General features: G+C 37.7%; 1 protein-coding gene across 2 annotated transcripts in view; it reads left to right on the plus strand.

The window, feature by feature from the left end:
- The window catches only part of GABBR2 (gamma-aminobutyric acid type B receptor subunit 2), a 473703-nt gene that overhangs the window by 335931 nt on the left and 124992 nt on the right, over nucleotides 1–12780 (plus strand). For both annotated transcript variants that reach the window (XM_032119790.1, XM_032119799.1), the window contains exon 13: nucleotides 4134–4256. In XM_032119790.1, coding sequence (XP_031975681.1) covers nucleotides 4134–4256 — 123 coding nt within the window. The remainder of the gene's footprint in view (nucleotides 1–4133; nucleotides 4257–12780) is intronic.

The raw sequence follows: 12780 nt of genomic DNA on the forward strand, positions 1-12780 counted from the left end.
ATGGACACTTGAAGTTACCGTGGCAGGTGGTACAGCCTGTGATAGTTCTAGAAAATCCTCAAGAGTTTCCATGAGCAGAAACTTTATCTCAGAGCTTTAGACAGATTTTATATCTCCTGTGATCAGACGGTAAGGTCTGTGGAGAGTAAGGACTTTGATCTGTCTTCATGGTCACGAGTCTTGAGAAGAATTCTGATTTGCTCCTACAGAGATGTTGCTGAGAAGAAAATGGCCTACCAGCTTTTGTTCTGAGTGAATTTGTTTTGAGGACAGATCACTTCATATCCAGATATATAGTCCAGACTGGTGGCAATGGCATTTACAACAGTGTGCAGATCTGCCAGGATGAGACAGATTCACCTATCCAATCACAGATGGTAGAAAATATGACTCACAGATGCTGCTGTGTGAAAGCTTGGCTTCAGCAAGGATTCAGGAACACTTGCAAAAACGGATTTTATTAGCTACCATGTATTTCTCTAGGATGATTTACTGTAGGCTAGAAGGAAAATGAAAAGGGAAAAAATGAGAACCTTCCTCTTAAAGAAGAATTACATTTTAGATTGTAAGGAGCTTCAGTTGCTCGTGACTTTCATCAGACGGAGAATTTGTTGGATTCACAAGATCTGAGTCAAGACTCCTTCAGTGCATCTGGTGTTTCCCAAGGAGTGAATGTACTGAACTTAAGGAGTTTTAGTGGGTGGGAGTGATGGCTGGGGAGAGGAAAAGCTGGGCTTCCTGCAGGTGGCAGGGGGAGAGCAAAAAGCCTTTTAGACGTGCTGTTAGTGATATACCAGTGGCATTTCTCAGGGCAAGTCTCTTTTAGGACAAGCTGCTAATGACTGGCAGAAGTGAAAAATAATTGACCCTCAGTGTTTTGTTCTGAAAGCTAGCATTCTGGTGGGGAGTTCTGCTTCAGAGCTGTATTTCAGCAGTGGTTTTGCTGAGGACAGACCAGTGCCATGATGGGTGTGGGAGGCAGTCCCAGGTGCCCTGCATTCAGCCTTCTCACCCCACAGCAGCACCAGTACCACCGTGTTTTACAGAGCTCATCACAGTAGTGCAGGTCACCTAGGTTGTCTTATGGGCTCTCTTTTGCTGGCCTTCCTCCTGGCTGTCTGGCAGAAGTAAGGGATGAATAATTCCCACTGCCAGTGACAGCTGCTGTTATACAACTCCCCTTCTGTCCAGAAAAGGGCAGAGTAATGCAGGAAAAATTACTCCAAGAGGTATCCAAGGAAGAGCTCCACTGTTTGCTGTACTCTATTTTTTTCTAATAACTACCTGTCCAAAAAGAGGTTACCAAATTTACAAGTGAACTAAAATACTGATCTGCAGTAGTGCAGGTCAGCTACGAATGAAAGAGGTACAAGAGCAAGGAGAAGTGATGTGATCACATTAGCAACGTGATCATGAGCAGTAAGTTATTTATTTTGATCCTGTGAGTGGATTATCAGTATTACTGCTTTTAATAATATCCTTTCACTCTTTTGCTTCTGGCATTGCTGTACCAGTGCGATTAATATTGCCAGGGGTTGGTAAATCTGCATCCAATGCAGCCTTGCTTTCAGTATGAATATAGTCCATACAAATATGGAAGACATTGGGCTGCTTACCCATCCTAGGTAAAATGTGCACTATTTTCATTAGAAAGATAAGATATTTTGGGTTTTTTTTTCAAGGAACCTTTTGGCTTAGGAGAGCAGAGGGAGACATTTCTGGCAAGATGCTTTCACATACCTTTAAGTTTGTCAAATGCATATTTTTAGCTCAAATTAATCGTCTTCACCGCCGCTCAAGGGGCGGGGAGTGAGGAAGGGAGGGACATGTTCCAGAACAATACTTTTTCTTACCCTAAGTTGTACCCAAGATAGGTGGGATGAATTGTCTTTTAAAGGCTTCTGCCCCTGCCTATTGGCTACTGAGAAAGGCTAAATGTAATAGTTCAACAGCTAACTTCAGTAAAATAAACCCAATCAGTTAGAAAGAAAGACCAACTATGCCAATACAATAACCAAATATGCCAAATAAATTCCCTAGCCATTTAAGAGGGAGGAGAAGAAATTCAAGTTGAGGTGTCTACGTTTCATCTAAATCCAAATTCTCTTTGGACTTGACTCCCCCTTGTTTTCTCTTCCATGTCTCCACTCATGTTAGGAGCAGTACTAGGTATGTTTCACCCAAGGCCTGTTTACAGGCATTAGAAAAGAGATTAAAAAACCCATGGGCTGTTTTAAAAAAGGCTAACCTGTTCCTTTTCAGCTTTGATTGCCACTTGATAAACAGCTGAAAGGTCAGACTCAGCTCTGTTTTCCCAAAGAATACAAGGGACCAAGCTGTGTCTGAGAATCTTTGCTTAATATCTGCTTTTGTTCTCTCTGATGAGATGGATGTACTGCTCCGTTACTGCCACAAACATATGGAAAGCATCATTTTCCAGTCCTTTATGGCAAGGGTAGCTACATGGGTTTATATAACTGGTCTCAGTAAATGAAAATAAAATATCAAGTCCTTTAGCTCATTCTGATTTTTAGCCTTTATTTTACTCTTAGTTTATTCCAAATTATCTATAAAATAAACCAGCAGATTAACAAAATGTAGTGCACAATGTTGACGAAACATCTTTTAAAATAAAAAATGTATCACACCAAGCAAACATATGGAAAGCATCATTTTCCAGTCCTTTATGGCAAGGGTAGCTACATGGGTTTATATAACTGGTCTCAGTAAATGAAAATAAAATATCAAGTCCTTTAGCTCATTCTGATTTTTAGCCTTTATTTTACTCTTAGTTTATTCCAAATTATCTATAAAATAAACCAGCAGATTAACAAAATGTAGTGCACAATGTTGACGAAACATCTTTTAAAATAAAAAATGTATCACACCAAGCCATATGAAAACCAGACTTTCTAAAGTTCTTCTTACATTATTTCAAATTTTCTTCACTTTTATCATTTACTTCAGCTTGATAAGAATTTAATGCAAATACAATTTATTCTATGCAGGAATACTAACCTTGCCTGTATTAAGATTAGCTGACACTTCTGGCTTTTTTAATGCATTTTCAAAATCCTGATAATTTCATCAAATTGAACTGAAATAATTATAACTTTATTAAGCTTCTCAGGCTTAATATTTTTGAATATTTCATTTGGATTAAGTCAGCTCTTTCCAAGAGTGAAAACTTGGAAAAAAATAGGTGGGTTTGTCCATGTTAAAGCAATTTGGCAATAACTTTTGACTATTGGATGAGTGTTCTTAATAATAGAGGTACATATTAATTAAGAAACTATGATCATAGACTCAAGAACACTGAAATAAAATTAATTTAAGCCTGATATTTCGACATGCTTACAACTTTGCAACTGAAATAATGTAATTGAAGTGTATTTTTTCTGTGTTGCTATAGTACAATAGTAGAAATAACACAGGGATTGCATGCAGTTATAAAAGACTCTAATACATGGTTTGGCTTGTTATTTTTATCAGCAACCCGTTTTTCTTTTTTGAACCTAAACCCCAAGCAAAATTAAAAGCATGTTTTACACTGTGCATTAAAGCCTCTGACCTTTGTAATATAGAAAAAATGCATCATTCCTTTCTGCTCCCTGGGTAACAGAGGCAAATATTAAACACATAGAGACTCAAAACCTCCAAAATAAACTTCTGATACCATCTATGTTTTCCACATCCAAGAAGGTTATGAAGAAGTGAGCGCTAAATCTCAGTGAAAACTACTTCAATTCCAGCTACTCTGAGATGTTGAGGAACATTTTCCCAAATTTGCCTGCATAAACACTGTAGTGGCTCCATAGAATATATTTTTCTCATTTTCCAGGAGTTAATATTAAACCTGGATTTCAATATTAATGTTTAAGAGTCCTCCCAAAGTATTTTTAGAAGTTGGAAAGCACTTCAGATACTTCTAATAACCATGAAATGAACTAAAATAATTTGTCTTGCTTTCATCTTTCTATATTTATTTTCTTTGTTCATTGTTAAAAACCTTTATTATTAGCAACCTGTGTTTTTCTCCCTATATAGGAATAAAGCTCTACAGGGTCTATCTATGGCTCATGGGAATCTCCCTGCTTCTTTTTTCTTTTTTTTTTTTTTTTTTGTCTCTCCAGATCATTAAAGACCAGAAGCTACTGGGGATAGTTGGAGGGATGCTACTGATTGATCTTTGCATCCTGATTTGCTGGCAGGTTGTGGATCCTTTGAGGAGGACAGTGGAAAAGTATAACATGGAGGTATGTCCTCAAGCCCAAGTAATACTTATAGTAGCATATCAGTATCTATAGCTTTCCATAAGATCAAGTTAAAGATGCACTAAGTAAAATGAAAGCAAGTCAAGCTGTGCATTTCGGGGGAGGAAGGGTTCAGGTTTTTAAAACCAAATAGAAAAGAAACAACTGCAACAGAAAGAAATTGTGTATGTAGTTGCAGGTGCCACGTTTCTGTCACTTGTGAGAGGTTTTATTTGCAAGGGTTGTAAACACAGCAGCGTCCTCTGCTAAGACTCTCTATTAGAGTCTGTTGCAATAAATAATAGATTATCAGAACCCATTAGTGGATTTCAGTAAGAGCTCATTCAAGATAAGTGCAGGAGAGGTCACTGCTTAGACTGCATTCTTTGTGGAGATGGTCAGGAATTATGTTACCTACCGCTATATTTATTTTCAGTAATTTTATGGGCATGCACCCATACTGATTGTTCCTCTTTTAATAAAGGTCACACAAGCAGTTTTGATGGGCAGGAGGTAATATCTTAATTCCAGCTGTAGACACTTTCCAGCACTCTGGCTGGTTTCTAGAAGTGGAGCTGAAATAGAGCTTTCTGGATAAACTGACAGCAAGAAACATGGCAGCAACAATTCAAACCTAGGAAAAAAACATCTCTCTGTATGTAGATTTGCAGTGTTTGAGAGTTTATTGCCTCCAGCATGGAAACTGGTGATATCTGAAGACTACATTGTATGAAGACACTCTAGAAGTGTTAGTTTCTTCTCCAATACTTGGCAATTGGTAAGAAAAAGAACAGTAGTTTTCTCTTCTGATGTTAAAATTTGCAAGAAAATATATACTATTTTACTTCAGTGCTTTTACTTTGTTCTTACTTTGCAGTGTAGCTCTGGAATTTTATTAGGAGAATATTTTACTTTTTATCTGAGTATAATTTGTAGAAGATACCCTAGAACAATGCCTCTTAAACTGCAAGGGATGCCTTAGAAGAAATAATTTTAGAGTCTGAAAAGATTTCTCTCAGTCATTCCCCAGAGTTTGAAAGACTTCCCAGCTAATACAGTTGTCAATGAAAAACTGAAAATGTAAGTGAAATTTGTCTTCTGGAGACACTTCTGGTCTGTGTGTGTATAGCTTGAAGCCATAGCAGCTTGTTGAGAGCCTTGTTTACTTCATTTTACTCCAACTGCATTGTAACTGATCTTTCAGTTGTCAGTATTGTTAACAGTTTCTCTGCTCATCTAAACCCAAGTGTATTATCACAAATAGTTACAACATTCAATTAAAATAATCTCAGATAGAAGGAATTTTACTTTTTACTTTAGTTATAACTAAAGATCCTGATTTCCACTAGATTCTCTTGAGTAAAATGTCCCTAGACAGAAGCAGTAACTGTGAAGTTAAACTGATGCCATGATGATTCTTTTGCCTTTTTTTTTTATATCTTTTTTGCAACTTCTGTATTCTTAGTGCTTTTGCCTACATCCTTGGACTTGTTTGTCAAGCTGAGAGACTAAACATTTTAGAAGCTTCGTAGGTAGGGATCAGTGTGCCCCAGACCCCAAGGCCCTCTCCAGAACACATTCTGTAAACTGAGATAGAACCATCCAGGGGAAGGTTCCTTGAGGAGGGGGGCTCATTCGAGCCTCTCATCGGGGAATTTTTGATAGATATGCTAATTAGTAACATCTATAATGTTAGACCAGATCTTTTGGGGATGTGCACTGTGGTGTGCATTGCAGTGCCTTCAACCTGGCCACAGTGCACCTAAGGGTCCTTAAAATAAATACCAAGATAAAATCCCTTTTTCCCTTCCAGCTGTGTTTGACTCTTGATTTTAAGACCAGGAAAAGGCATCAAAACCATAAATACCATATACTTGAAAAATAATGCTTATTGTAGTTTTAAATTATTGCAATTTCCATCTAAACTTTTTAGTGTATATTCTTTGATCATCTAATGTATAACACTCAAAACTTAGTGTGTTTTTTCCACATTTGGGGCTTTCCAGACCATGGGGCTGCACACCACTTGCCTGAACTTTGTATAGGAAGTGAAATTCTCCTGGAATTACATAAGCCCATTCAAAGTGACATTTCCTGAATGCACACATGAGGATGTTTAATATTTTGATCCCTCAGTGTAGAATTGACTTGAACTTACTGTTAGAGCTCTTAGTTATTACTGTAAGTTGCGCAGAGTATTTTTTAAGCTAATGGATTTGGGGTGGGAAGGAAATAGAAGTCTTGTACTAGCAAATATAGTCATTAAACTATTGTATGTGCATAAAATATGTTATTATAAAAGCAGTAAGGTGAACTGCAATTTGCTTTCCTGAAGCACACCTCTTCAGATCTCAAAAACTCCTGTGTAAAAGTAAATGACAATTGTCTTTGCTGCGATTATTATTATTGTTATTATTATTGTTGTTGTTATTATGTTATTTTTTAATTTTTATGTTTTTAAAGTATAATGGTGAATTCTTTAGTTGAGTTTGATTGACCACATATTATATTTTCTATATTTGAAAAATACTTGCCGCATAGTAAACACGACTGGTGGCAAGTTTCTGTTTGATTTCAGGAATATTTTGTAGAGGATGTTTCTTGTCCCACTTGATTCTGTGAAATAATTTTAAAGGGATTATTTCTGTCAGTTAATGCTAATCCAAGTGATAAAGATTAAACTAAATGTAGGCTCCAAAGTCATGAATGCAATCAGTCATTCTAACTAATGAACCATATGAGTGTTGTTTATGAATACTCATCAGCTTCCTACGTGATAGTTCTGCATTTGGCTTCTATCAGGTGGCCCTCTGTTAGCTGTGTCTTCATAAACATGTCAATCAAAGGAACCAAGACAAGAAGCCTAAAGACTGGTTATGTCCTGTGCTCTTTGCTATTATTCACAAAATAGTTCATTTCAAGGAAAGAACAGCAGTAAATTATCAAAAACTTTTTAAAGAGTTCTTAAACCCAGAACTTAAAAATCCAGGCTCCTTTTCTGGAGTTGTTTGCAAAGTCCATGCAATCCATGCATTATAAACTGAGGATAGGCAGTCTAAATCTAAAAATACTGAGGGAAGTGAAGGCATTTGTGGAGACTCTCTGCCCCTTAGGGTAGGCAGAAATTATATGGGATGTTGGGTCTGTCAGTTTTCAGACCTGTTTCTGGCACCCTGATCCCACAAGTCTTTAGGGAAAGCACAGCTGTGGCTGCCCTAAGACACCATGTTAAAAGTTGTAATGACCGAACCATAAAGCATCCAGATCCTCAGTAGGGGAAGTAGTTTATGATATATAGACAATAAAATTGCTGGATAAAAGCAAACAGGTTGAAGACCAAGGCAGGGATGACTTTAAAAATTCCCTAACTATATGCTGGTCTGCAGAAGAACTGTAAAGGTGTCCCTATGTACATTTCCTAAGTTTGACTTTCACATAATGCAAAAGCGTTTGCTGACACAAAGGGCTTCTCAACTTCAAGCAGCAGTGTAAAAAAAAAAAGAAATAATCCATAATGTTACCTCTATTCATCTGTTTTCCTAGTTGCACTGGCTGTAACATTTCTCCTTTTGCTAATTTTTCAGACCAGTGGAGAGATCAATCACTTTTTTCCTCACTAAGTCATAATTCATCATAATTCACCTTTTTTGTCATAATCAAAAGTTCTGCAGTTATGCTCAGATCTGAGCTAGGTTCCTGCCAGACTAAGTTTCTCCCAGTCACATGAACTGGAGTGCATCCTTCCTGCACTGTCTCACTGGCTGGGCTCTTGGGCTCTACTGCCCATGAGGAATTACAGTGCTTCTGTGGATGCGGCTGGAGAAGAGCTTTGCAAGGCTCTACCATTTTTTTCTTTTTGAACAGCTTTCTTAAGAAGGCAGTGTGTATGTGCCAGGGTGCTCTGTGTGTTTTTTTCCTGCTGCCTAAAAAACTTTGCCTATTTCAATCAAATATGACAAATTTGAGCAGATACAGCTCTTAAGGACATAGCACTGTAAGACATTTTCTGGAAACAGCCAGCTGTGTGGAGGAGAAGTTCTGGTAGTGTCTCCTCTAAGAGAAGGGTGACAGGGTGAGTTTATCCCTTTGTCTAAAGACAGATATTTTAAATGACCCACTGCAGTGGATCTTCACTCTTAGCCAAAGAGAATCCAGCCACAGGACAAAAACTACTTAAGAAACCAGCTTGCTCTAATTTCAGTTGCTCAGCTGCATTGGAATGGAACCACAGTCTGAAATAGCAGAATCCTTTAGAAAGTGGAGTCTGTGCAATAGCCATGTCATAATTCAATTATGTACTTAGTACAGCTGAAAGGGTCTGTGTGTACACATGCACTCACACTCACCTCTTGCTTGTAATTAGCTCAGTTGGTCAGAGCATGGTACTAATAATGTCAAGGTCGTGTGTTCAGTTCCTGTATGGGCCATTCACAATGATCCTTGTGGGTCCCTTCCAACTCTGAATATTCTGTGATTCTGTGATTTTATGGTGGAGTAACTCTTTAGAGTTTAGCTTGAAAGGCTCTGACTGGCTTATCTTCTCCCAACACAAATATCTGTGAAACAGATTGGATCTCTGTGGCCTTGGAAGGTAGACAGTGATAATGTTTAATAAATAATAACTTGTCAGGGAAATGGACTACATTTTATAATACCCAAGGTAAAAAGATCTTGCATTACTGTTAGATACAATAAAAGTAGTAACTTGCATACTGGATGCCAATATTTTTTGTAGAATTTTAAAACATGTTTATCCAGGGCAGCAGCCTTCGCATTCCTTGATGTCTTGGTACTCATCAAGTAGTTATTTCTGTGATGTTTCCTCTTATGCATTCTTATGATAGCATTATCAAAATTTAAAAATAAACTTCATTCTGGTATCTGGAATACCAGTATTTAAGGTTTCACCCTAATTTGTCCTGGGATGGTAATAAACGTGAAATAGAGGAAAAAATCTGAACAAGGTGCCATTTTAGAACACACTGAAGAGAAAAAGAGATCAATGTGATATGTCCTATTTGGGCTTCTAGCATTGATATGGATGTAAAATGCAGAAAACAATATGAGGAAACCTTATATGAGGATGTTGAAATAACAAAAATACCAATATGCAGGAAAGATTAGTAGGCCATGCCAGTGTTAAAGCAGTGCAATATGTTAAAGAAAAGTCAGTTCATATTACCAAATTAATTATTTCAGTGAGTGAGACAGAATTCCTACATATTACAAGTGTATAACTATGGTGCCAGACACATATTACTACACAACAAGCCAGAAGGTCAGCTTTGACTGATCTGTTGAGGGACTCATAAACATTGCAAAACCAAAAAAATGGCTATGTAAACTGGACAAATGTGCTGCTCAGACTAACTCATTTCTAATTCAACAGATTAGAGAACCCACAGACAGAGAACTAACCCTTGATTTCGTTCTGAGTAGTACACAGTGTCTGTTGTCTTGTAATATTGTTTTGTCTCTACATTTTTTAAATGAAAGTTATGTGAAAATTTGGATTCAACTGCACAGATGTAGATTTTTTTCTTTAATATCCACTTTCATCAATAACACTGCTGTTGTAGGGACTGGTAAATACTTTGGACCAAAATTATACACAGAGGAGTGTGGGGTGGGCTGGGGTAGGGACGGGTATTTGTATTCACATGGTAATATGTGAGTAATGTAGGTATGGAATTGGTGAAGATGTCTGGTTCAAATTCACGCGCTCAAGTAGATTTATGTAAATCCTTTGACATTTTGAAAAAGTCAGATCATGTTCTTTTCTCTTTCTGCATATGTATATATGCATAAACAGATGTGTTTATGGGGTTTTGTTTACATTGTGCTGTTCAGTCAGCTAACAGCTGGATTAGAGAGAACTTTGTCAAATGTGCAATATGAAATGAAGAATTTAATTGGCTGAAGTAGTTTCTGGGGGTGTTCAGCCTAATGCAGGTCAGAGCTTGTTAGTCAATTTGTTCTCTAAATATCATTACACCCATCTGTTTCCCCTACTATTTTTTAAATAAATTTAATTTCTTTCCTTCCAATTTGAAATATTACAGACTGTGGGAGCCAAATGTCTCCTGAAATCTGTAGCCTGCTTTCAAACCCTGCCATTGTAGCTCTCAGCAGGCGGCCCGCCAGGAGTAGCTGAAACAGAACTCTTACTTGCATCTGCTGGGACACTCCAGTGGCTGGCAGATGCTGCAGAGAGAAGGAAAATGAATGGCTATTAAAGTCATCTGTAAACCTTCCACTGGCCCAGAGGATCTAGCACAGGTCCATAGAAAGAGTAAATACTAAAGTGTAAAAGCTGCTTTACTTCTCTCTTTCATTTGACATCAGTTTCCAAGGAAACAGAACAAAACGTGAGAAGTGGGAGCCAGCAGCTGAGATTGACTCAGCTGGTGGCTAGTCCTGCTTCTGTTCCCATGGAAACATGTATCAAATTGGCAAAAATAAGGAAATAGGGCAGGGTCAATTCCAAAATGGCAGGATGAATGGCTGCTGCTTAACAACAACTACTTAACAAGATCATGTTTGCTGGTACTTATTCCTCTTCAAGAAACAATTCCAGTTTTAGTTCTGCCTCCCAAAAAACCAGTATTTCCCCACCTCAGGAGTGTAGGAACCACTGTCATTGACGAGACTTGTAGCTCCTCTTGTCCGGCACCTTGTTTAAAACAATGACTGGCCCAAATACTTTCAGAGGTGGATGCTAAAAATGTGTAGTGCACATCTGAAAGTTCATCTGTCATGCTTGAAAACTTCAGTCGTGATTCATAATGAGTAGTAACTTGAAACAAGCAGTTGTGTATAGCTCATAGCTCTTATACTCTCACTAATTGAAAACTTTTGTTATTCCCATAAATGTCAGGGGGGTTTGACTCTTGCATACTTTGCACAGTTCAGTGTAATTGCTAACTAGATACTGCATGAAGAACTTCCTTCTTCAGCTTTGGAAATGTTGCTTTTCAGTCTCATTGAACATATACTATGTTTCTTTTAGGGAAGAAAAAGAGAATTGAATCTTCCACTTCTCCTTTGGCAGCACCAGCCATTACTATGCATCTGTGTGTTTACAACCTTATTTTCCTCTTTTCTCTTTGGTAGACAGTCCCAATCTTATTAAGCTCTCTTTCATATGACATAGAAAGTCTAAAGCATCCTTTTTTAGTTAGGATGACTAATATTGCATATTTTAGAAGATCTGTGTAATGTGTTTTATCTATTATTCATCCTCTTCCATATATTTAGTGTATTATTTTTCACTGTTGCACACTATTGAACAAAATTTTGGACTTCACTGTCAAAGCGATTCCCAGATCATTTCCATGAACTAATTACGACTCTGAGAAAATGTATAAGCAGTTCCACTGTTTTTACAGTGGAATTACAGTTACTGAAATCAAATTCCACTCGTCATCATATGGCCCACTCAGTTACTCTCCTCACACAGTTTTAGACTCAATTAACCTCAATATTTTTGTCTGGATATTTTCATGCTCGTGTTGTTGGGCAACACTGATTTTAGTATGGAATTATGGTTCTTAGAGTGAAAGTATTATTCTGGAATATGGAAGCATGATAGTGGAGGGGTTTTATGATATAATTATTGTTACTTATGCTACTGTTATGTAGTCACACTTCTGGCATGTCACTGCTGCTTTGCTCTAGCTCCTCCAGTTCTGAGGGCTCTGCCGCCAGATGTACCCAACAGGACTCATCCTTTCAACTGCATTTGGAAATCCAAACTATTATTCCCGCTTTGGGATTTTAAGGCATAATCCCTAGTCCTCAGTGAACTAGTCTACTGGAGGAAAGGAAATCAGATGTCAGATATCTAACTCCAACAAGTCAGTTCGTACACACGCACCGAAGCAGCCATTTACTACTTAGGATAGCAACACTGCTGAGATTGCTGCGTGACACAACCAGTGAATGATTAACCACCATTAAAAGCAGCAGACATATCATCTATCAGGGACACCTGGCTGCTTCCCACAGAAGGCACTGTGACAATTTTGCTCATTCACTGAGGAGGCTCATTACATGATAGACCCAGTGGCACTTCCTCACTTTAAACTTTGAACACATAGGATACAATCATTCAGATTTATTTCTCTGAAACCTAAAGCTAGAGCCTAACTTAACACTGATTTTATGCTCCTTTATAAGAGTACAGTGTTGGCATAGGATACTTTTTGGCAGTTAGGAATTGCCTACCAAATAGAAACATACCTGGCTTTAGGTTATTTCAGCATTTGTTAAGCGGTACCGCATTAGCAAGGTCATGTCTTTTCCTCACATGCTTACCTTCTTTCAGAAATAGGTCTCTGTGATATCTCATTTTTACTTGTACTGCATATTGAGTGTCAAGATTTACAGGCTTTATAATCCAGACAGGAATATTTTTTGCTCTTTTTTCCAGTGATTTGAGTTGTTCTTTATATCAGAATCAAAAAAAAAAGACAAGAAAACTCTTCTCTCCACCAAACACCAAAACCTGATGAGGATAAACTTCCAG

The sequence above is a fragment of the Corvus moneduloides genome, chromosome 1 (genome assembly GCF_009650955.1).
Source record: "Corvus moneduloides isolate bCorMon1 chromosome 1, bCorMon1.pri, whole genome shotgun sequence".
Taxonomy (NCBI): Eukaryota; Metazoa; Chordata; class Aves; order Passeriformes; family Corvidae; genus Corvus; species Corvus moneduloides.